Genomic DNA, 21,685 nt, shown 5'->3' with positions numbered 1-21,685 from the left:
ATAATGAGTTGATTTAAAGAACTGTTGTCTTATTTTTGAATTCATTCTTTTGGTTTTTAATTCTTAGTGAACATTTGTTTAGCTTTACTGAGTAAAAAAATTTCTCTTTCCTCTTTTCTGCATAGCATCAATAACTAGCTTTCTCACAGTGCTAGCTTGGTATCCCAATACTTTGCTCCGAACATGGTGCCTTGTGCTTCATAGCCTAACACTCATGACAAATATGCAGCTTAATTGTAAGTTCAAAAATTTTTTCATTTGAATTTCTGACATATAGTATGTTTTTCTTGCTATCAGATGTTTAAAAGAATTTTTTAAAGAAGTGATACAGATGTGAATGTGATTGAATTCTTTATTTGAATATGTATCTTCTGAATTTCTTGTTATATGTTTCATCCTATGTGGCTGGTTAGTTTGATAATATAAGTATTTTTGTATAACTTCCCTCACAAGTTCAAATGATATTTTCATCTTTGTAAGACCTGTTGTGTTGTGTGCTGACTTACAGTGGCCCTATAAGAACAGTGTAGAAGTGCCCCATAGGGTTTCCAAGGCTGTAAATCTGTATTGAAAGAGCCCGCTGCATCTTTCTCCCACGAAGTGGCTGGTGGGTTCAAACGACCCACCTTTCCATTAGCAGCCTAGTGCTTAACCACTGTACCACCAGGGTTCCTTCTTAAGACCTACTAGTCATTAAAAGAAAACTGCTTTTAGAGTATAGAATCAAGTTTTTACTGCTAGTCTAATCTCTTATGTTGATTATTTATTCTTTTAAAGTGACTTTGCATTTATAAATGATTTATTCATTGTAATATTTGAATTTGAATGACTAGTTTTTAGTTTTTGGTTTCCTCTATCTAAAAGAGATTTTCTGTTAATGTAATTACCCTTTTTCAGATTTGAATGCCCTATTAAGTTTTCTATTCCCCACCCACCTCTTTTTTTTCTTTTTTTCATTTAGGCTGCCAGTTACCTTTGAGTCAATTCCAACTCATGGCAACCCCATGTGTGTCAGAGTAAAACTGTGCTCCATAGGGTTTTCAGTGGCTGATTTTTCAGAAGTAGATAACTGGGCTTTTCTTCCAAGGCGCCTCTGGGTGGTCTTAAAACTTTAACTTTTTGGTTAGCAACTGACTTAACCGTTGGCACCACCCAGGGACTCTCACTTTAGGTGAATGCAGTAAAATTTATGAACCTTCTTAGAGAAAAGTTTTTAGTGATTTCCGTGTCTTTATATATGCCAAGGTGATGATGAAACTTTCCTATGTTATCTACAATAGTGTTTTTTTTTTTTCGTATTTATGTCTAGGCTTTATCTAGAATTTTTTAGTGTGTTGTGAGATAGGAATCAATGTTTGTTTTAGAGAGCAAGGACTAGTCACTGAGAATTGAAACCTTTATTCCAGCTCTAGGTTATAACAACATGGGGATGTTCTTCATCCCTGTTCTAGTCAGGAATAAATTCATTAAGCAGGAAACCCTATCACATTGAGAAAGCTGTTAATAATTGCTTAGCATCGAAGTGCTAATTCTGTTTTCTCATTTGGAATACACCTTCCAAAAATGGTGTCAAACGCATCACTTTATCTGATGGTGAAGATAGATTTACCTCAAAGTGTATCTTATTCAGTTCAATGAACTGGTGTGTTGACTGTGTATCAGTATATAACTGATATGCAAAAGTAAAGAGTTCTTGCTTTAATTTCTTAGAAAACTAGATCTCTGTTTTTGGAAGAGGGGCACATAGTTACCAGGAATAGGCTTACCAAGTAGGGCAGTGAGGATTTAGTTATTTCTTTTCCACTTGCCAAATTTTCAGACCTACAAGACTAGATTATTTTAAAGGTGTTTTTATGTTCAGATTACAAGAGAGGTGGGAGGAGAGATGTGGTAGATGAAAAGAGAGAATGAAGTCCAGCTCAGTAACTGTAGTGTAGATTTAAACCCTGCTAATACTGGTAATATGTGAAAGTTGCTTGAAACTAAAAGGTGATATTTTTAAATATTACATTTCCATTGTTTCAGAGTCCATTTTTAAGAGCTTTTTAAAAATATTTTATAGCTGGTTCAAGCAGTGCCATTGGGACTCAGGAGAGTACTGCCCACCTGTTGGTTTCAGATCCCAACCTTATTCATGTATTAGTGAAATTCCTTTCTGGCACCAGTCCTCATGGAACAAATCAACACAGTCCCCAGGTATTACAACTTTTGAAAACTAGTGATTTTCTTAGATTGTTTAAAAAACATATTTGTACCGGTAAACTTCAAACATGGTTTGTTAAAAGGCAGAGTAAAAGTATTGAAGATCATAGTTTTTTTTAAGCTCGCTTTTCTAAGGAAACTTCAGAATGCTGTTTTGTGTGCATGTGCTAAGTTTTAGATACTAACTTTAACTTTAAAATACTTCAGAAGATGATATTGCATTTTGTTTTTCCAGAAAAGTTCCAGGATTTAATGATTTGTTTATTAAATGAAATTGGGATTGAGTATAATATATAGAAATTTAACAAAACATATCTCGGGTTATTTAGTGTGGTTCTTGATGTCATTTCTTCCATTCACGAGATATTTGTTTGGGGAAGCAAAGTTTTTTCATTGGTACAGATTTGTTCTTAACTTTACCTTTTTTTTTTTTTTGTAATATGCTGTATTACTTGCTCTGCTAGTTATTAGAAGCATGACCTTCTTTGGGCCACATAACCTGCCTGAGTTCTTTTGTTCTGAAATAGGATTATATTTAATAAGGTTGCCTATAAAAATTAATGTAGAAGTTCTTTATACATTTGAAAGAGTTGTAGGTATTTCTTGTGTAATTCTTGTGAATATTATTCTGTATACAGTAAATATATGTATTGTAAGTTGTTAGTAATATAAACCGTAATGGAAAATTACTGTTGACAGCAGAATCTCTAATTTGTAATTTAAGATAAATATATTAAGGCCTAGAAGATTAATTTGTTTTTACCACTGTTAATATTTTTAATCTTTCCTCATATGAAAAGTTACAACACTATAGCTGTTGACTTAACACTTTAAAATAAATGATTCTGTAAATGGATCAGCAGCCAGTTTTCAGTGTAATTTCATTTCTCTTCAGGTTGGTCCAACAGCTACACAAGCTATGCAAGAATTTCTTACCAGATTACAAGTGCATCTTTCTTCAACGTGTCCTCACATATTCAGTGAATTTTTGCTCAAGCTAATTCATATACTTTCAACAGAAAGGTAAATTTCAATGTATGCCTGTATTCTTATACATAAGCAATATGTAATCCTCCAAATATACTTTTCCTTAATGTTTGTGAGAATTTACTTGGAAGGGATAAGACAAAGGTACTATGGATTAAGTAGGAAAGGTTTACTGATTTGTTTCCTGATTGTTTTCATTTCATTTCATTAAGGCTCCTCCAAATCCCCCAGCTCCCTGCACTATGAAAAGAATGTATTTAAAATTTTGCTTGCTTTTAATGTTTTCATAAATGAGTTATTATAAACCACCTAAGTGAAATTTATTTTGAAGCTGCTTAAATTGTTCTAGAATACAAAGAATGAAAGCTACCCAGTGATTTTTTTTTCCTTAGCAGTGTAGGATAAGAAAACCTGAAAAAGATTCTTTAAAAAGGAAAATTATATAATAATTTAATATGGTACCCTAAATACATTTACTAATAAAATCAGACTATTTTAAAAGAATAAACTGTGACCATGATGTGTTGATTCTTTGAATACATGAATGGTTCAGTATCATATAACCTATAATACTGAGTCATGTTATTTGTACTGTAAGACATGTCATAAAATCCAGTATTACTTTCTGATAAAAATTTTTTAATGAAATATAAATAAACACTCTTATTTAGCATTATAAAAAACTAGATGATGACACACTTAAAGCAGACATGTTCAATTATTAAAAACATTCTCATTAAATCAGGAACAAGTCAAAGTTGCCAGTTGTTACCTTTATCTAATTTTATTGCATTCTAAAAGTGCCAGTGCATTAAAGTCCTAAAAACATATATATTAGAAAATGGTAAAATCATATGTAGATTGCATGACTGTTTTCCTTAAAAAAAAAGGTAGGAAAAGAGATGTAGTTTATTAAATTAATATCAAAATTAATAATTCATCTTTAATAATAGCCATTTTTGAAAAGCCGTAGCAAAAAGTCTGGCCCCTAGTATAAAAATGAACATGCAAAATTTATATACAGTGTGTATTATCATAACTGCAGAAAATTTTGCCTTACAGCCACTGTCCTCCTTTGTGATTTCTTCCTTCCTTATAACCGTATTTTAAAACATTATTGTGTTTGTAATTCAGCTTGTTTGGAGTATATGAGAGACTATATCCATATTCTAGTTGTAAAGTGAAACATAAGGTCAAGAAGAGTAGATTTACAGTATCAAGGACATGCTATGATATGTATACATGAATTTGGTAACTGTACCTTTATAGTATATCTTGAGATCTGACAGTATAGATTCTCCAACTTTGTTCTTTTTTTCAGAATTGTTTGGACTATTCTGGTTCCTTTGTTTTACATTATAAATTTTAAAATCAGCACATTGATCCATCTCCCCCACCCTGAAAAAAAAAGTAAACCTCCTGGATTTTGAGAATGTGTTCAATCTGTAGATGAATTTGGGTAGTTATAGTTTCTTTGAGATTGTCTGTGTACACAGTCTGGCTATCTGTGAATAGAGGTAGTTTTATTTTTTTGCTCCCAGTCTGTATGCCTTTTTTTTCTTCTTTTTTTCCTTTTTCTAATCTAATTGTACTAGTTAGGACCTCCAGTATGATGTTGAACAGAAACTGTGAAAGTGGACATCCTTGCACTGTTTTTGCTATCTTAGGGGGAAGACATTCAGGCTTTCACTATTAGATATACAATTAGCTATAGATTTTTTTTGTATATACCTGAAGAAGTTCCTATTTGTTCCTAGTTTGCTAAGATTTTTTTTTAAACATGAATTGTTACTGTGTTTTGTCAAATGTTTCTTTAGTCTTTTGATATGGTGAATTACATTGATTTTTTTTTTTTCCAGTTTAGATCAGTATGTATTCCCAGGATACACAGCATAATGTATTACTGTTTTTATTTCTTGCTCGATTTAATTAGTTAATATTTTTGTTGCAGAATTTGAGACTGTCTTTATAAGGACTTTTTTTTTTTTTATATAATGTCTGTTTTTTTTATCATGGTAATGTTGGATTCATAAAATTATTGCTCCCGCTTCTGGTTGTATAAAATTGATATTATTTCTTACTTAATATGTTGTAGAATTCTCCATTGAAGCTGCCTGGGTTTAGGGTTTTCTTTGAGGTAACATTTTTCAATTTACTTAATAGATATAGGATTTTTCAGGTTTTCTGTTTCTTTTCAAGTGATCTTTGGCAGTTTGCTACAAGGAGTCTGTTCACTTATGATGTTGAATTTATTATTTGTAATGTTTCGTTACTACCCTTTTAATGTCTGTGAATTCTGTAATGATAGATCCTTTCTTTCAACTCTGATATTGGTCATTTGTATCTTCTTTCATTTCTTGGCCATTCTGGGTAGAGGTTTACCAGTGTTACTGATCTTTTCAAAGAACCAACTTATGGTTATATTGATATTCTTTATTTTCCCATTTTCAGATTCCTTAGTTTCTACTCTAATATTATTTCCTTCTATCTACTTGCTTGAGTTTAATTTGGTCTTCTTTTTTAGCTTAGATCACTGATTTGAGACCTTTTTTCTTTTCTAATGTAAACATTTAATGCCATAAAATTTCTTTATAGCAGCATTTTAACTGTATCCCAAAATTTCTTGTATTTTTTGTTGTATTCTACTTTTTAATTCAATTAAAAATATATTCTAATTTCTTGTGTGACTTTTTGGGCCATGGGTTATTTAGAATTGTGTATTTCTCTTTTAGTTTATCAGGTTTTAATTTATGTATATTACATTTAGGATTATTATATTTTCTTGGTGATTTGAGCCCTTTATCATAACGCATTGTACTTTTAACCCTAGTAGTTTTTCTTGTGTACTTTGGTATTTAATATAGTCAGTCCAGCTTTCTGTTGGTTAGAGTTTGTGTGGTGTATGGATTTCTGTCTTTTTTCTTTTTTAACCTACCTATGGTTTTATATTAAAAAATGCTCTTTTGCTACTTGTATCAGGTGGACACTTGAGACTGTGTTGGCATCTCCTGTCTAGAGGGGAGATAGGAAGGTAGAGAGGGTTAGAAACTGGCAAAACCGTCACGAAAGGAGAGACTGGAAGGAGGGAGTGGGCTGACTCATTAGGGGGAGAGTAAGTGGGAGTATGGAGTAAGGTGTATATAAGCTTATATGTGACAGAATGACTTGATTTGTAAACTTTCACTTAAAGCACAATAAAAATTATTTTAAAAAATGCTCTTTTATCCTATTTGAGAGTATCTGTCTCTTAATTGTTCTGCTTAGGCAATTTATATTAAATATAATTATTGATATGATGGATTAAAATTTATCTTGACAGTTTTCCATTGGTTTCATCTAGTCTTTCTTTTTTTAAAAAAATATTTTCTGCCTACTTTTGCATTTCAGAATGATTGCGTTTCATTTCCATCAAATAATATACTACTTGTGTATAATGTCAGAACAGTATAGTTCCAATTTCTTTCTCCCGTTTTTTGTAATATCATTTTCATACATTTACTTTTACATATGCTACAAACACATAATCTATTACTACTATTTTTTTTTTTTTTTTTTTTGCTTTATTCAGTCAGTTATTTTTTGGAGACTGAAGTAAATAGTATTTATGTCTGGAAATGGCAAGCCTCTTCTGGTAGATGGTTGTATGAGGGTTTGAGTCACTCTAGTCAAGCATTGAGCTGGGTTCAGGTTCTGTTGTTGCTATGTTTTCTCACTGCAGCATTGGCTTCAAATTCCTTTTGTTACCTTTGATTTAGTGAGGGCTGGGGTATACATCTAGAAGGGTTGTTCCCATGATCTTGTTTCACCTTCAGCTTTCGTCCATATTTACCACGGAGCAAGTCTCTCCCCACAGCTTCACTTTCAGTAGTTGGCTGTGCATGTTTTTCAGTGTTTGTTCCTGTTTGTGGCAGGTATTCTGATGTTCTGGTCCAGCCTTAGTCTTTGTTAGGCCCTCTGTGCTGGGGTCTCAGGTGTGGCGCTTTCTCAGAGATTTTTTTCCCTTCTGTGTCTCCCAAAGTCTGCCTTTTATCTTGCTGTTCTTGTGTGGGAGAGCATTTCCTGATACCTAGTAATAGGAGACCTCTAGTAGTATTGGAAAAGGATTCTGGGCCCAGGGCTATTTTTCTATGCCTTTCCCAGGGATAAAGGATTTAAAAAAATTCTATCCCCATAGGCCAAAAGGAGTCTTCGCTAATGCCCTTGAAGCAAGAAATTATTGCCCATTTCCCATTGCACTACATTAAGGATTTTTTTTTTTTTAGGGGAGAAGGGTCTGAGCAGGGCTTTGTTCCTTTCTTGCAGCATCTGCACCCCCCTGCTCTGGGCCTGTACCTATGAGGGATGTTCTCTCTGATTTTCTGCCTTGCCCCTAATGCGCATGAATGTCTGTGGAGAAGAGCCTGTGAGTAGGTGTGAACTCTCAAGGATTCTGTGCTGCCATCCTAGTACACACTTGGCCATTAGCAGTTTGTTAAATGTGTTAGCTGAATTCTTATCCATTTGTATATTACCAGGATCTGTGTTAGCTGAATTCTTATCCATTTGTATATTACCAGGATCTTTTCTTCCCAAGTTCTGCCACAGGAGAGCTAATGCTCTTATCCCATCTTCCTGGAGATGTCTGTGTTGTCTTGGTTTTCAGAATATTTGGTTTCCTGTAACCTCAGCTCTCTGATGAGTTAAATAAAAGTCATGATTTTGTAGTTAACTTGATCTTTCCCTTGTTGTTAATTAGATGCAGTGTGCTTTCCAGCTTTCTGCATTTTAGGCGTAAGTAGAATTTGAGAGCATTTAATTTTAATACATCAGAATTATTTAATTGAATCTTAATTATTGTGAATCAGTGTCAGTAGGGAATGTTTAAAATAACAACATTTGAAAATGTGAGAAACCAGAAATCATCCCATTATAGGAGGCGCCTTGTGATAATGAAATAGTTTGTAATTCATCCTTCCTTCAGATTTATTCTTTTGATTTACTTGTCTTCAGTTTTTTATTTGGAAAGAAGTCATTTTTTATTTTGTATAAAATAGAGGCAAAACAAGAAGACTCAGAAAGAAATGGAAATTGTTAACTACAATACAAAATATTGAATTCCAAGTTCATTATATTTTTAGTTTTCTTGTTTTGTGGTGGTTACTGCTTTCAAAACTGTTTAAATCAGATTAAGTTTTAATCCTTTCTTTTGTTCTGCAGGGGTGCCTTCCAGACAGGCCAAGGACCTCTCGATGCCCAAGTAAAGCTCTTAGAATTCACTCTGGAGCAGAATTTTGAAGTTGTTTCAGTTAGTACTATTTCTGCTGTGATAGAGTCTGTCACCTTTTTAGTGCACCACTATATCACTTGCTCAGACAAAGTAATGTCTCGAAGTGGATCAGATAGCTCTGTGGGTGCTCGAGCATGCTTTGGGGGCCTCTTCGCCAACCTCATTCGTCCGGGTGATGCAAAAGCAGTTTGTGGTGAAATGACAAGAGATCAACTCATGTTTGATTTGTTAAAACTGGTTAACATTTTAGTACAGCTGCCTCTTTCAGGCAATAGGGAATATAGTGCAAGAGTGTCTATGACCAGCAATACGACAGACAGTGTTTCAGATGAAGAAAAAGTCTCAGGAGGCAAAGATGGTAATGGAAGCAGTACCAGTATTCAAGGATCACCTGCCTATGTTGCTGACTTAGTGTTAGCCAATCAACAGATTATGAGCCAGATTTTGTCTGCTCTGGGTCTGTGTAATAGCAGTGCCATGGCAATGATAATTGGTATGTATAGAAAATATTAATCTTATACTTATTCCTAGTATTGTATCTATTTTCTTTAGCAATGTATGGATTCTTTTTTTTATTTTATTTTAAATAAAGTGTAATGCTACTTTACTGCAGGCTTCATTTTTTTTTTCATATCATGACTGCATTTTATTAAACAAAAAACAAAAAAACCAAACCTGTTGCCATCAAGTCTTAGTGAGGACTTTTATAGAGTGGCTTCAATTAATAAATTAAATCAAAATATTGAAACACTTAAGTGTGAATTTTTTTTTAATTATAAAATAAGGAAAAAAATCAGTTTCATAAGTACTGTATTATATATCCAACCATCTCTAATGTTTCAAAGGCAAAGAATTGTCATCAGATTTTGTATTGGAGAACAAATAAGATAATTTATTCACATTTAAAAAATGAATTATAAAATTTTACAGTATAACAGTCTCTGAGACATGTATCAATGTAAAGTTTATATATTGCTGTTTAGTTTTTCTCTTTGAAAGCTAATATGTTGTGTTAGTTTTTAAAAATAATTGAACTTCTGTTAATTGTGACAAGATCCATTTCTGATATGTTTTTGCATGTTAGTATTTTGTCTACATAGAAACAACGATACCTTCTTTCTGATTAGATGTTTTAAAGTATAGTTACATAACTGTCGCTTGTATGTGTCTTCATTTCCTTTTTTCTTTCTAATACATAGCAAGTGAGCTGAGTGATGTTTCTCAGTTATAACAGCAACTTCATTGTTACCAACAATAGAGTATTTCCAATTACAAGATATACAAAAAATAACGCTCTGTTGAATATTTATTATAATATCTAAGTATATGTACATTTAGATATTATGTACCCATGCTTCAGTGGTTTCAGGAAAAAGTGACTTTTAAGCCTCTGTATTTTAATTACTGTTGATTTTTAGGAATTTTTTTCCTAAATGTGTAATCTTCTGTGTAAATTAGGGGCAAGTGGACTGCATCTTACCAAGCATGAAAACTTTCATGGCGGTTTGGATGCCATATCAGTTGGGGATGGCTTATTCACCATATTGACAACCCTCAGTAAAAAGGCCTCTACAGTCCACACAATGCTGCAGCCAATCTTAACCTACATGGCCTGTGGGTATATGGGCAGACAGGTAAGTCTAATCCAGCAGCAGCTGCTGTAGTTTAAGTAGTTTCTAGAAGCCGAAGTAGAGAGTTATATGCTAGGGATAGGGACAGATGAGAGTATTCATAATATATACTGGAAAATGAAAAGCATCAGTAAGTGTGGGTTATTAATAGAAGTTAAAGAATGAAGCATGCTTGAAATGACCACAGTGATATAAGAAGAAAACATTCAGCACGTTCTTAAACTTTAGATTTCCTTCTGTAGTCCCAAGAAGTAGCTTTTTCTTTTTGCCTAAAAAGCATAGTTTAATGCAAAAATATTTTTCATAGATGTTACATAAGAGAATTTAATATGAGCATTTTTTTTAAAGCTTGTGTCACATCCCTAGTTCACTTTCGGTGAAAACAGATTAGGTTTATTTAAAAAGTAAAAAAGGTTAGAATAACATTGTTTTTGTATTTCCTCTTTTAAAATGAAGTTTAGGAACCAGTTTAACCATTTTAACTTCTAGTTCATTTGACATTTTTTTAAATGCAGATTTTAAAGTGTGGTATCTTAAAGAGACTTGTATATACAGATAACCAAACCCCTTGCTCTAAAGTTGATTCCGACTCACAGTGACCTTATATAATTGTCATTTTCTTAAATCTTTATTGCATATATATATATATATTTATCTACTTTGCAAGATAAAAAGATATTTGAGGGGGATCTTTTTTTTGTTTGTTTTTTAGTACGACTAGCATCCAGCGGGAAACAAAGTAAATGTACATTAATGTATAACATGATAGTAGTAGATGAAGACAGATAACATAAAAAAAAGCCATGATTTTAGAGAGCGGGCAGTTCACTTCTTTCCCAGTGTAAATAAGATTTCTTACATATTACAGTAGATATTTTCTATTTATTGGTATAGTTTCAGGCTGATATGAAAATTAACTATAAAAAATATTAAATGCAGTAAGAAGTTTAGTTGTCCTAATTCATGGGAAGCTAATAATCACTATTTTAAAAATCGTGATATACGTGTGTATTTTTTTAGGGCTCTCTTGCTACTTGCCAGTTATCTGAACCATTATTATGGTTCATTTTGAGAGTACTGGATACTAGTGACGCCTTAAAAGCATTCCACGATATGGGTAAGATAAAATTCTAAAAACTGCCATTTAAGTGTAATCTTCTGATAGTACATTACATTCTCATTTATGTAGTCTTCTGTGAAAGTTGACTCTTAATTACAAACTGTTTATCTTAAGATAATTTTCATTTAGCATTCTTTGTAAATTTAGGTGGTGTCCAGCTCATTTGCAACAATATGGTTACTAGTACAAGGGCTATTGTAAACACTGCAAGAAGCATGGTGTCAACTATTATGAAATTTCTTGACTCGGGTCCGAATAAAGCTGTTGACAGTACTTTGAAAACAAGAATACTAGCTTCTGAGCCTGACAATGCAGAAGGGATACACAATTTTGCACCCCTGGGTAAGAAAAATCTTATTGTTATGAACTTTTGAATTTATATAGCTGGTGTGAAGCCAAGTTAGTTGTTAAATTGATGATATTTTAATATCACCATTTTAGTTGATTTTAAACATTTGATTTTAAAGGTAGTAGATGTTGAAACATTCTGCTGATGCTAAGGAAGTTTTTAATAGTTCTTTAGTAATAAAGTTTTTTTTTTTTATTTCTGTGTTTAAATTGAAGCCCGATATATGAAATTAAATACGAGTTTTATGTCCATTTCTCCTTAATCAGCGTTAAAGAACTTACTGCTTTTTAAGTGATATTGTCTAAAAAAAAAGAGTTTTAAATTTAGGTATTTTGTCCTTTTTCCAGTTCACATAATTTCCTTCCATATTTTCCTTTTAATATTTCTAATTCATGAATATTAACATCATAGAATAAAGATGATTATTTTCAAAGTGTCTTGTGTATTGGACATTGTATTTTACTGAAATCATTTGAGAATTATTTTACTAGATTTGTTTTTATTTTTCATGTGTAATGTAAAGAAAATTAGGCAGTAATTAGTGATGAACTTGGCACCTTCCGGATGACCAGATGTCCTCATGTTTATGAATACTGTGGCAATTATGCTAAGAGTAATAAAGATATTAACAGCATCAAATGTTTTTAGTTAATTTTTCTACTTTAATTATTATGATTTGAATAGTCTTCAATACTTTGAGTTTATTTTAAATTTTTATTTAAAATATCTTCTGTAGGTACTATCACTTCTAGCAGTCCTACTGCCCAACCAGCTGAAGTGCTTTTGCAGGCCACTCCGCCTCACAGAAGAGCTCGCTCTGCTGCTTGGTCTTATATCTTTCTACCAGAGGAGGCTTGGTGTGACCTTACCATTCACCTTCCTGCAGCAGTGCTTCTGAAAGAGATACATATCCAACCTCACCTTGCATCTCTTGCAAGTGAGTAATATTTTGTAAATAAACATCATGAAAATAAACTATAATTTAGGACATTTGAAAATGAAAAAAATATTTAGCAAATAATAATATATTTAGGTATAATTACTAGATTGCTTAAACAGTTTTTAATGTAATATTCAACACTATATACCACGTTGCTGTTGAGTCATTTCCAACTCATGATATCTCCATGTGTGTCAGAGTAGCACTATGCTCTATAGGGTTTTCAATGGCTGTTTTTCAAAAGTAGATTGCCAGGCCTTTTTCCCAGCTATCACCAAGTAATTTTCCATGAGGTAAAATGATTTGGAGAAAAAAAAAAAAAAAAAATTTTTTTTTTTTTTTTCCAGAATGATACGGCTAATTACCCTGAAACAAACAGAATGTCTGATGATATCCAAACAGATGTATTCCAGTTACATATTATTTTGACTTCCTTTTCCCCCAGAATTTATTAAAATGTAGTACTAAGCTGAAATGAGTTCATTTACACACCTGTAGATAGCAGTCTTAGTTTTTCCAGCCAGGTCCACAGCCTAGTCCTGTGGCATAAAGTTAGCATGATTTATTTTTTTTCTGCCCATCGTAAAATAACTGCCTATATGAAGAATTTTTTATTGTAATATTTTAAGTGCGATGAGTATTCATTTGATTCCTTTGTTCATCAAATACATTTCATTGTAATTTTGTAAGACAGGTAATTCAAAGCATTTTTAGAAAATAAGCTACAGAGTAAGCTCTTTCAGATACTCATTAAGAATATGAAATATTATTTTGTATTTTTTATGGTCCTCAAATTCTTTTAGTATAAATATAATGATTTTTACATAATTATTGAAACTGCCACATTTGTGTATGTTCATTATTGATTTTTATTGCCATCAGCTGTCACTCAGTTATTTAATGAAGAGCTAGGGGAAATTTTGTGATCACCGGAAGGATAAATTTATAAGGATTATTTTTTTCCCATTTCCTGGTGACACAGTAGTTAAGCATTTGGCTGCTAACCAAAAGGTTGGCAATTCAAATCTACCAGCCACTCCTTGGAAACCCAATAGGACAGTTCTACTCTGTTCTATAGGGTTGCTATGAGTTGGAATCAACTCTCGATGGCAGTGGGTTTGGTTTTTGGTTTTAATATAATTATGAAATCCCACTGTATAATTAGAAGATGGATGTAATGAATATGAAAACAAAAGGAAAATGGGGTAAATACACAGTGTTTTAGCAGGCCTATGAATAACTAAATTACAAGACAAAATATAAGCCCCGGTTGCACAGTGGGTAAGAGCTCTGCTGCGAACAAAAGGTCAGCGGTTTGAATCCACCAGCTGCTCCTTGGAAACCCTATGGGGCAGTTCAACTCTGTCCTGTAGGATTGCTATGAGTCAGAATCGACTTGATGGCAATGGGTTTGACTTTTTGATTGAATAAGACTTAGGGGAGAAATGCTGTGGAATCTAAAATGAGGAAGAGATTTTTATTTGCAAGGAGGAGGAATGGTTCATGTAAATAGTGGGTTTTGAAATGTTGGCTAGAATTTGCACATGGGGACTGGAAGAGTATTACAAAAGGAAACAACTACTCTATTAATTATAAAAAATATATATCTTTAGATGTTCCCTAGTAGAAGTGTACAGTTGGTTTCTGACTTACAACAGGGTAATAATGACACGTGCAAGGACCAAACCAAAAACCCAGTGCCGTCGAGTCAATTCCGACTCACAGCGACCCTATAGGACAGAGTAGAACTGCCCCATGGAGTTTCCAAGGAGCACCTGGCAGATTCGAACTGCCGACCCTTTGGTTAGCAGCTGTAGTACTTAACCACTATGCCACCAGGGTTTCCGTGCAAAGACCAGGGGTTAGAAAACCAGAAGGAAAGAAAGTGCTTGGCATTTCTCATACTAAAAGAACTGAAGAAAAAATTGAAGTCTCAAGTTGCCATATTGAAGAATTCTATGGGGAAAATATTCAGTGGTGCAGGAAGCATCAAAAGCAGATGGGAGGAATACACAGAGTCACTGTACCAGAAAGAATTGATTGACATTCAGTCATTTCAGGAGGTAGTATATGATCAAGAACCAATGGTACTGAAGGAAGAAGTCCAAGCTGCACTGAAGACATTGGCAGAAAACAAGGCTCCAGGAATTGATGGAATACCAATTGAGATATAACAAATTGATGCAGAGCTGGAATTGTGTATTCATCTATGCCAATAGACTTAGAAGACAGCTATCTGGCCAACCAACTGGAAGAGATCCATATTTATGCCTATTCCAAAGAAAGGTGATCCAACAGAATGCAGAAATTATCGAACAGTATCATTAATATCACACGCAAGTAAAATTTTTCTGAAGATCTTTCAAAAGTGGTTACAACCGTACATTGACAGAAGACTGCCAGGAATTAAAGCTGGATTCAGAAGAGGATGTGGAACGAGGGATATCATTGCCGATGTCAGATGGATCCTGGCTGAAAGCAAAGAATACCAGAAAGATATTTACCTGTGTTTTATTGACTATGTGGATAGCATTGGAAAGAATTGCAATTCCGTTATGCTCATAAGGAACCTGTACGTAGATCAAGAGGCAATCGTTCGAACAGAACAAGGAGATACTCTGTGGTTTAAAGTCAGGAAAGGTGTACACCAGGATTGTATCCTTTCACTGTATGTCTTCGGTCTGTATATTGAGCAAAGAATCTGAGAAGGTGGACTACATGAAGAAGAATGGAGCATCAAGATTGGAGAAAGAATCCTTAACAACTTGTGTTATGCAGATGACATAACCTTGCTTGCTGAAAGTGAAGAGGACTTGAAGCACTTACTGATGAAGATCAACGACTACAGCCTTCAGTGTGGATTACACCTCAACATAAAGAAAACAAAAATCCTCACACCTGGACCAATGAGCAACATCAGGATAAACGGAGAAAAGACTGAAGTTGTCAAGGATTTCATTGTACTTGGATCTACAGTCAATGCCTGTGGAAGCAGCAGTGAAGAAATCAAACAACTCATTGCTTTGGGCAAATCTGCTGCAAAAGACCTCTTTAAAGTGTTCAAAAGCAAGGATGTCACTTTGAGGACTAAGGTGCACCTGACCTAAGCCATGGTATTTTCAATCCCTTCATATGCATGTGAAAGCTGGACAATGAATAAAGAAGACTGAAGAAGAACTGGCACCTTTGAATTATGGTGTTGGCGAAGACTATTGATTATACTATGGACAGCCAGAGGAATGAACAGATCTTTCTGAAAGAAGTACAGCCAGAATGCTCATTAGAAGCAAGGACAGCGAGACTTCATCTAAGTTACTTTGGACATGAGGGACCAGTCCCTGGAGAAGGACATCGTGCTTGGTCGTGTGGACAGTCAGCAAAAACAGGACAACCCTTGTGAAGATGGATTGACACAGTGGCTGCAACAATGGGCTCAAGCATAACAATTGTGAGAATGGCACAGGACTAGGCATTGTTTCAGTCTGTTGTGCATAGGTTCACTATGAATCAGAACCGGCTCAATGGCACCTAGCACCAAGATGATGTTTAAATGTTCCCTAGTAGAAGTACACAGTTAGCCGCTGACTTAGGACAGAATTCCATTCCAAGGACTCTGTCCTAAGTCGATTCCGATGTCAGTTAAATCTTTTTTTTTTTCATTATTGTTGCCTTTTGCTATCAGTATCTTTATAAATCCAGTCTTTATTTGCCTTTGGGGTTTGGAAACATTATATATAAACTAAAAGATATTTATATGTACATAGAAATACGCACAAATTATAAAAATTTACTCCACTGATGAAGAAGAGTTGGGCGACACTGGCATTTTGTCAGCTGTGGTAATAACTCCACTTGTAGAAGGTCTGTATCATCAGGATTATCCCTGGGAATGAGAATGGCGTTTCTAGTGAGAAAATTGTGAAAGTTATCTATATGGTCCTTTTCTTTTTTTCTTCATATATTTTGCAGCAACATCTCACTGCTCCCTGAATCTGCCTGTCAACTTTAGCAAAGTGGTCAGAGTTTAGGTCCATGTTTTCAGGGAACTGAAGCCCCTGATTTAGTATATAAAACTAAATCTATACGGCAGTGTTTTGAACAGTAAATCATAATATTGAACATGTGAACGTACATCTCATAATAACATTAGCAAATTACATGTTGCAACATTGTATGTAGTAATTATTGCTAAGAATAAGATTTACCAAAAAAAAAAAAATGAATGGTTATAAATGTACCTCATCGTAACTCAAATACATTGTAAGTCAAGGGCAACCTATATATAATAGAGCAGTTTGGTTTTTATTATTGAAGTAGTTTAGAAATTGAAGATACATTGAGCTCTAGTGGAAATAAAATAGAGTTTGGAATCAAACAAAGATTTGAATATAATATATGCCATTCATTCATTATACGAGTTTAGGTTACTTAATCTCTGATTCTGTCTCCTCATGAAAACGTGGACAATACTTTCCTCAAAGGGTTATGAAGATTAAATTAAAAATTGATATGACGTGTCAAGTTCTCAGTAATTGGCATGTTATTTTCATACAGTAAAAGTTTCTTCCCAATTTTACCATTAAAATTAAAACCAAATTTGAGATTGTTTTAGTTCGTAGTTTGTAGATAAATTTATTATGTAGGCTTCTGGGTTATGCTGTTTCATGGTTGGGTTATGCTGTTTCATGGCTTCTTTGAATTTTAGTAAGAACTGACTTTTAAAAAATCCTGTGAATATTTGGTTAAATTTTGAAAGCGACGTAAAAGATAGGAGGCAGAAGCAATTTTTAAACACGGCTGTGTTTAAAAATATTTCAATACGGTAGTAGGAGAACCAGGAGCTGGTGAGAAGGGACCTATATTTTTTATTACTATCTTCTTTTCCAAATTATTTAGAAAAGGAAATCATAGCATATTAATCCCATACTGTTGGTGATAATTCTGAGCCATGTAGAAATTATAGATGTATTGCCTAATTGGCTGCTTTGTTCTTAAAGAAAATCAAGTAAATGTTTATCTTCAGTTATTTTTTTTGGTGAATGTTAGAATTTTTAAGGACAATTTTTATTATAATGTTGGTAAAATATTTTATGTTGGAAAATAGCCCCCAAAATTAATTATGATGAAAGTCACTGGCAAAATATGATTTGGTATATAAATTTTCTTTTTACAAGTTCGTAGTGAATATAACTGAAGGCTTCTTTTTTAGATGGGATTTCCACTAGGAGGTCTAGTTCACTTTTTCTTTAGTAATTGTTCGATTTGGTCTTTCTACAGCCTGCCCATCCTCAGTATCTGTTGAAGTAAGTGCAGATGGGGTAAATATGCTGCCTTTGTCCACTCCTGTTGTCACAAGTGGTCTCACCTACATAAAAATTCAGCTTGTAAAAGCTGAAGTAGCCTCTGCTGTCTGCCTTAGACTGCATCGTCCACGAGATGCCAGCACTCTAGGCCTTTCACAGATCAAATTACTGGGCCTCACAGCTTTTGGTACCACTTCTTCAGCAACAGTTAATAATCCCTTTCTTCCATCTGAAGATCAGGTATCTAAGACAAGGTATGTTTTGTTTATCATTGTTTAAAAAAAAAAAAGCTTTCTGTGCCTTTTAATACCATCTTTTATTAGGTATAATAGAGATGATAATTTTCTAGAAGCAGAACCCTGACGCTGATTGTAATTGAGATTTATGTGTATTTAATCCTTAAAATGATCCTTGCTGTGTGTGAGAATATATGTGGGTGTAGTTTTCTGTTTTTTGAATTATCTTCTGATATGGGAATTCCCAAATGCCTGTCACCAGGAGTACATTTGAATCGTACAAACTCACCGTATTAACAGGGACCTAAAAAAAAAAAAAAATTTTTTTTTTTTTTTTTTTGTCTTACATGGTACTTCCTAAGTGGCAGTCAGCAGAAGAATTAATCTGAATGATACAAACTGACCAAAGGAACAAGGACCTAAATAATCCTTTTTTTTTTTTTTAATTGTGCTTTAGTTTACAACTCAAGTTAAATTTCTCATTTAAAAATTTAAACACATATTATTTTGTGCACTTGCCACACAATTCATCGCGTGGGGCCATAGTTAAACAGGTTCCTCCAGTTTCTGTCAGACCAGTAAGTCTGGTCTTTTTATGTGATTTTGAACTCTGTTCTACATTTTTCTCCTGCTCTGTCCGGAACTCTCTGCTGTAATCCATGTCAGGGTGGTTGTTGGTGGTAGTCGGGCAGCATCTAGTTCTATTAGGCTGAGGCTAGTGGGGTCTGTGGTTTGTGTGGTCCTTTAGCCCTTTGGGCTAATATTTTCCTTGTGTCTTTGGGTTTCTTCATTCTTCTTTGCTCCGGGTGGCATGGGACCAATTGATGTATCCTAGATAGCTACTTGCAAGCTTTTAAGACCTCAGACTCTATCCACCAAAGTAGGATGTAGAACATTTTCTTTATGAGCTATGTTATGCCATTTGACCTAGATGTCCCCCTAGCCTGTGGTCCTCAGGCCCAAGCCACAGCTACTTAGTCCCTCAAAGTGTTTGGATGTGTCTAGGAAACTTCTCTGCTTTTGCTTTGGTCCAGTTGTGCTGACTTCCCCTATATTGTGTGTTGTCCTTCCCTTCAACAAAGGTGACACTTGTCTACTATCTAGTTAGTGAATTCCGTCCCCCTCCCCCTCCCCACCCTCATAATCATCAAAGAATGCTTTTTTCTGTGTGTAAACCTTTTCTTGAGTTCTTATAATAGTAGTCTTATACAGTATTTGTCCTTTTGTAACTGACTTCTTTCACTCAACATAATGCCCTCCAGATTCATCCATGTTGTGAGATGTTTCACAAATTTATCATTGTTCTTTACCATTGTGTATTAGTCCATTGTGTTTATTAGGTACCATAATTTGTTTATCCATACATCTGTTGATGGGCACGTGGGTTGTTTCCATCTTTTGCATTGTAAACAATGCTGCAGTGAACATGGGCACACGTATGTCTATTTGGCTCTTATTTCTCTAGGCTATATTCCTAGGAGTGAGATTGCTGGATCGAATGGTATTTCTATTTCCAGCTTTTTAAGGAAGCTCCGTATCATTTTCCAAAGTGGTTGTACCATTTAACATTGCCACCGGCAGTGCATAAGAGTTCCAGTGTCCCCATCTCTTCAAATTTGTCATTTTGTGTTTTTTGGATTAGTTCCAGTATTGTTGGGGTAAGATGGTATCTCGCTGTAGTTTTGATTTCCATTTTCTCTAATGGTTTCACTAGTGATTGCGAGCATTTCTTCCTGTGTCTGTTAGCCGTTTGAATGTCTTCTTTGGAGAAGTGTCTGCTTATATCCTTTGCCCATTTTTTAATTATTTGTCTTTTTGTTGTTGAGGTGCTGCAATATCTTGTAGATTTTAGAGACTAGACCCTTAACAGATATGTCATAGCCAAAATTTTTTCCCAGCCTGTAGGTTCTCTTTTTACTCTTTTGGTGAAGTCTTTGATGAGCTTAAGTGTTTGATTTTTTAGGAGCTCCCAGTTATCTAGTTTCTCTTCTGGTACTTGTGCATTATTAGTTACAGTTTGTATCCTATTTAAGCCATGTATTATGGCTCCTAAGTGTATCCTTTAATCAATGTTATTTTGATAAATTTTGATTGTTGGAAATTTTATAGATTGTTTTTATTGAAATTTTACCTGATGAAAAAAATTGGGGATTTCTTTTTTAATTCTGTACAAGCTGCCAAGACTGTACAGTTTTGCAAGTCTTAATCCTATGCAGTCTGTATTCATGTATCAGTATGAATATAGAAAAACAGATTTCTTCGTTATTTAAAAAAAAGAAAAAAAAAAGCAAGCACGTAATTCCTAAATGCTGTGAGCACTTAGGAAACCCTGGTGGAGTAGTAGTTAAGAGCTATGGCTGCTTACCAAAAGGTTGGCAATTCGAATCCACTAGGTGCTCCTTGGAAACTCTATGGGACAATTCTACTCTCTCCTATAGGGCCACTATGAGTTGACTCGACAGCGGCGGGTTTGGTTTTTTGGTTTTATGAGCACTCAAGTAATTATATTTGTGATATAATAGGGGAAACTGCCTAATTCTTTATTGATTTTTACATAACGCTAAAACATAATTTTTTTTTTTTTTTTAGATTAGTGTTATTTAAGAAGTGTGACATGTTGATCTTTAAGAAGTTCTGTCTTACCGTGGAAATAATTTGAGCTACTTATATTTACCTTATAAACTATTTTGTGTTGTATATTTCAGTATTGGATGGTTACGGTTATTACATCACTGTCTTACTCACATAAGTGATCTGGAGGGAATGATGGCAAGTGCAGCTGCACCTACTGCCAACCTACTACAGACTTGTGCCGCCTTATTGATGTCACCGTACTGTGGAATGCATTCACCCAACATTGAGGTTGTGCTTGTGAAGATAGGACTGCAGTCCACTAGAATTGGCCTGAAGCTTATAGACATTCTCCTGAGAAACTGTACAGCATCAGGCAGTGATCCTACAGGTGATATTTGATATATTAATTTTACAAATCCAGAAATGAACGGTAATTGGACTGTGTGGTCTCTGTGATTTAATTCTGTTTCTGAAATTGATTTCCTTTAAGACTTTGTTGTTTTTGGAGTTTAGGGAATTATTAGGGAGTTATTTTTTTCTGAATGCTTTAAAAATTAAACTGAGCAATCTTTACACCCCCAGTTTGCTGATCTAGCATCCTTTTTTTTTCTTTAATTGTTCGTTACAAGATTTGAATAGCCCTTTACTTTTTGGAAGACTGAATGGACTTTCTTCTGACTCTACAATAGATATTCTTTACCAGCTTGGAACAACTCAGGATCCTGGAACAAAAGACAGGTATATGATGATTCCATTTTTCATTTAAAACCACATTATGTGTGTATTGCATGTTATTTGTAAACTCTTCTTAGATAATTCCATAAAAATTAAGACATAGCTTTATATATTGTATATATTTTTATATACTTCACATGTTGCCACTTTCAAGGATTTTTCTGTATATTAAACATAGATTTGCATCTATTTGGACATACTTTAAGGTAATTTGAAGTGGAATTCTTAGTACTGCTTTTGAGGAATGGTATGGGATAAAACATACGTATTTTTGTCAACTGTGTTGTAATAGGATCCTTATATGTTGATGGTGTTGTAATCATACTATGTATCTTAGGCAGT

General features: G+C 34.1%; 1 protein-coding gene across 15 annotated transcripts in view; it reads left to right on the top strand.

The window, feature by feature from the left end:
- Positions 1 to 21,685, top strand: part of BIRC6 (baculoviral IAP repeat containing 6) — a 582,018-nt gene that overhangs the window by 369,568 nt on the left and 190,765 nt on the right. For 14 of the 15 annotated variants that reach the window (XR_002787222.2, XM_064277234.1, XM_023555261.2 and 11 more), the window contains 11 exons: positions 126 to 236; positions 2,063 to 2,196; positions 3,098 to 3,225; positions 8,386 to 8,948; positions 9,914 to 10,089; positions 11,107 to 11,203; positions 11,354 to 11,548; positions 12,292 to 12,492; positions 17,773 to 18,052; positions 20,740 to 20,996; positions 21,238 to 21,346. Coding sequence is in view for 14 of the 15 variants with exons in the window: in XM_064277234.1 (XP_064133304.1) it covers positions 126 to 236; positions 2,063 to 2,196; positions 3,098 to 3,225; positions 8,386 to 8,948; positions 9,914 to 10,089; positions 11,107 to 11,203; positions 11,354 to 11,548; positions 12,292 to 12,492; positions 17,773 to 18,052; positions 20,740 to 20,996; positions 21,238 to 21,346 (2,251 nt within the window). In the remaining variant the exon portion in view is untranslated. The remainder of the gene's footprint in view (positions 1 to 125; positions 237 to 2,062; positions 2,197 to 3,097; positions 3,226 to 8,385; positions 8,949 to 9,913; positions 10,090 to 11,106; positions 11,204 to 11,353; positions 11,549 to 12,291; positions 12,493 to 17,772; positions 18,053 to 20,739; positions 20,997 to 21,237; positions 21,347 to 21,685) is intronic. The other variant, XM_010595853.3, reaches the window with a different exon arrangement.

The sequence above is a fragment of the Loxodonta africana genome, chromosome 26 (assembly GCF_030014295.1).
Source record: "Loxodonta africana isolate mLoxAfr1 chromosome 26, mLoxAfr1.hap2, whole genome shotgun sequence".
NCBI classification, from domain to species: domain Eukaryota; kingdom Metazoa; phylum Chordata; class Mammalia; order Proboscidea; family Elephantidae; genus Loxodonta; species Loxodonta africana.
This window is presented reverse-complemented; position numbering and strand designations above follow the sequence as displayed.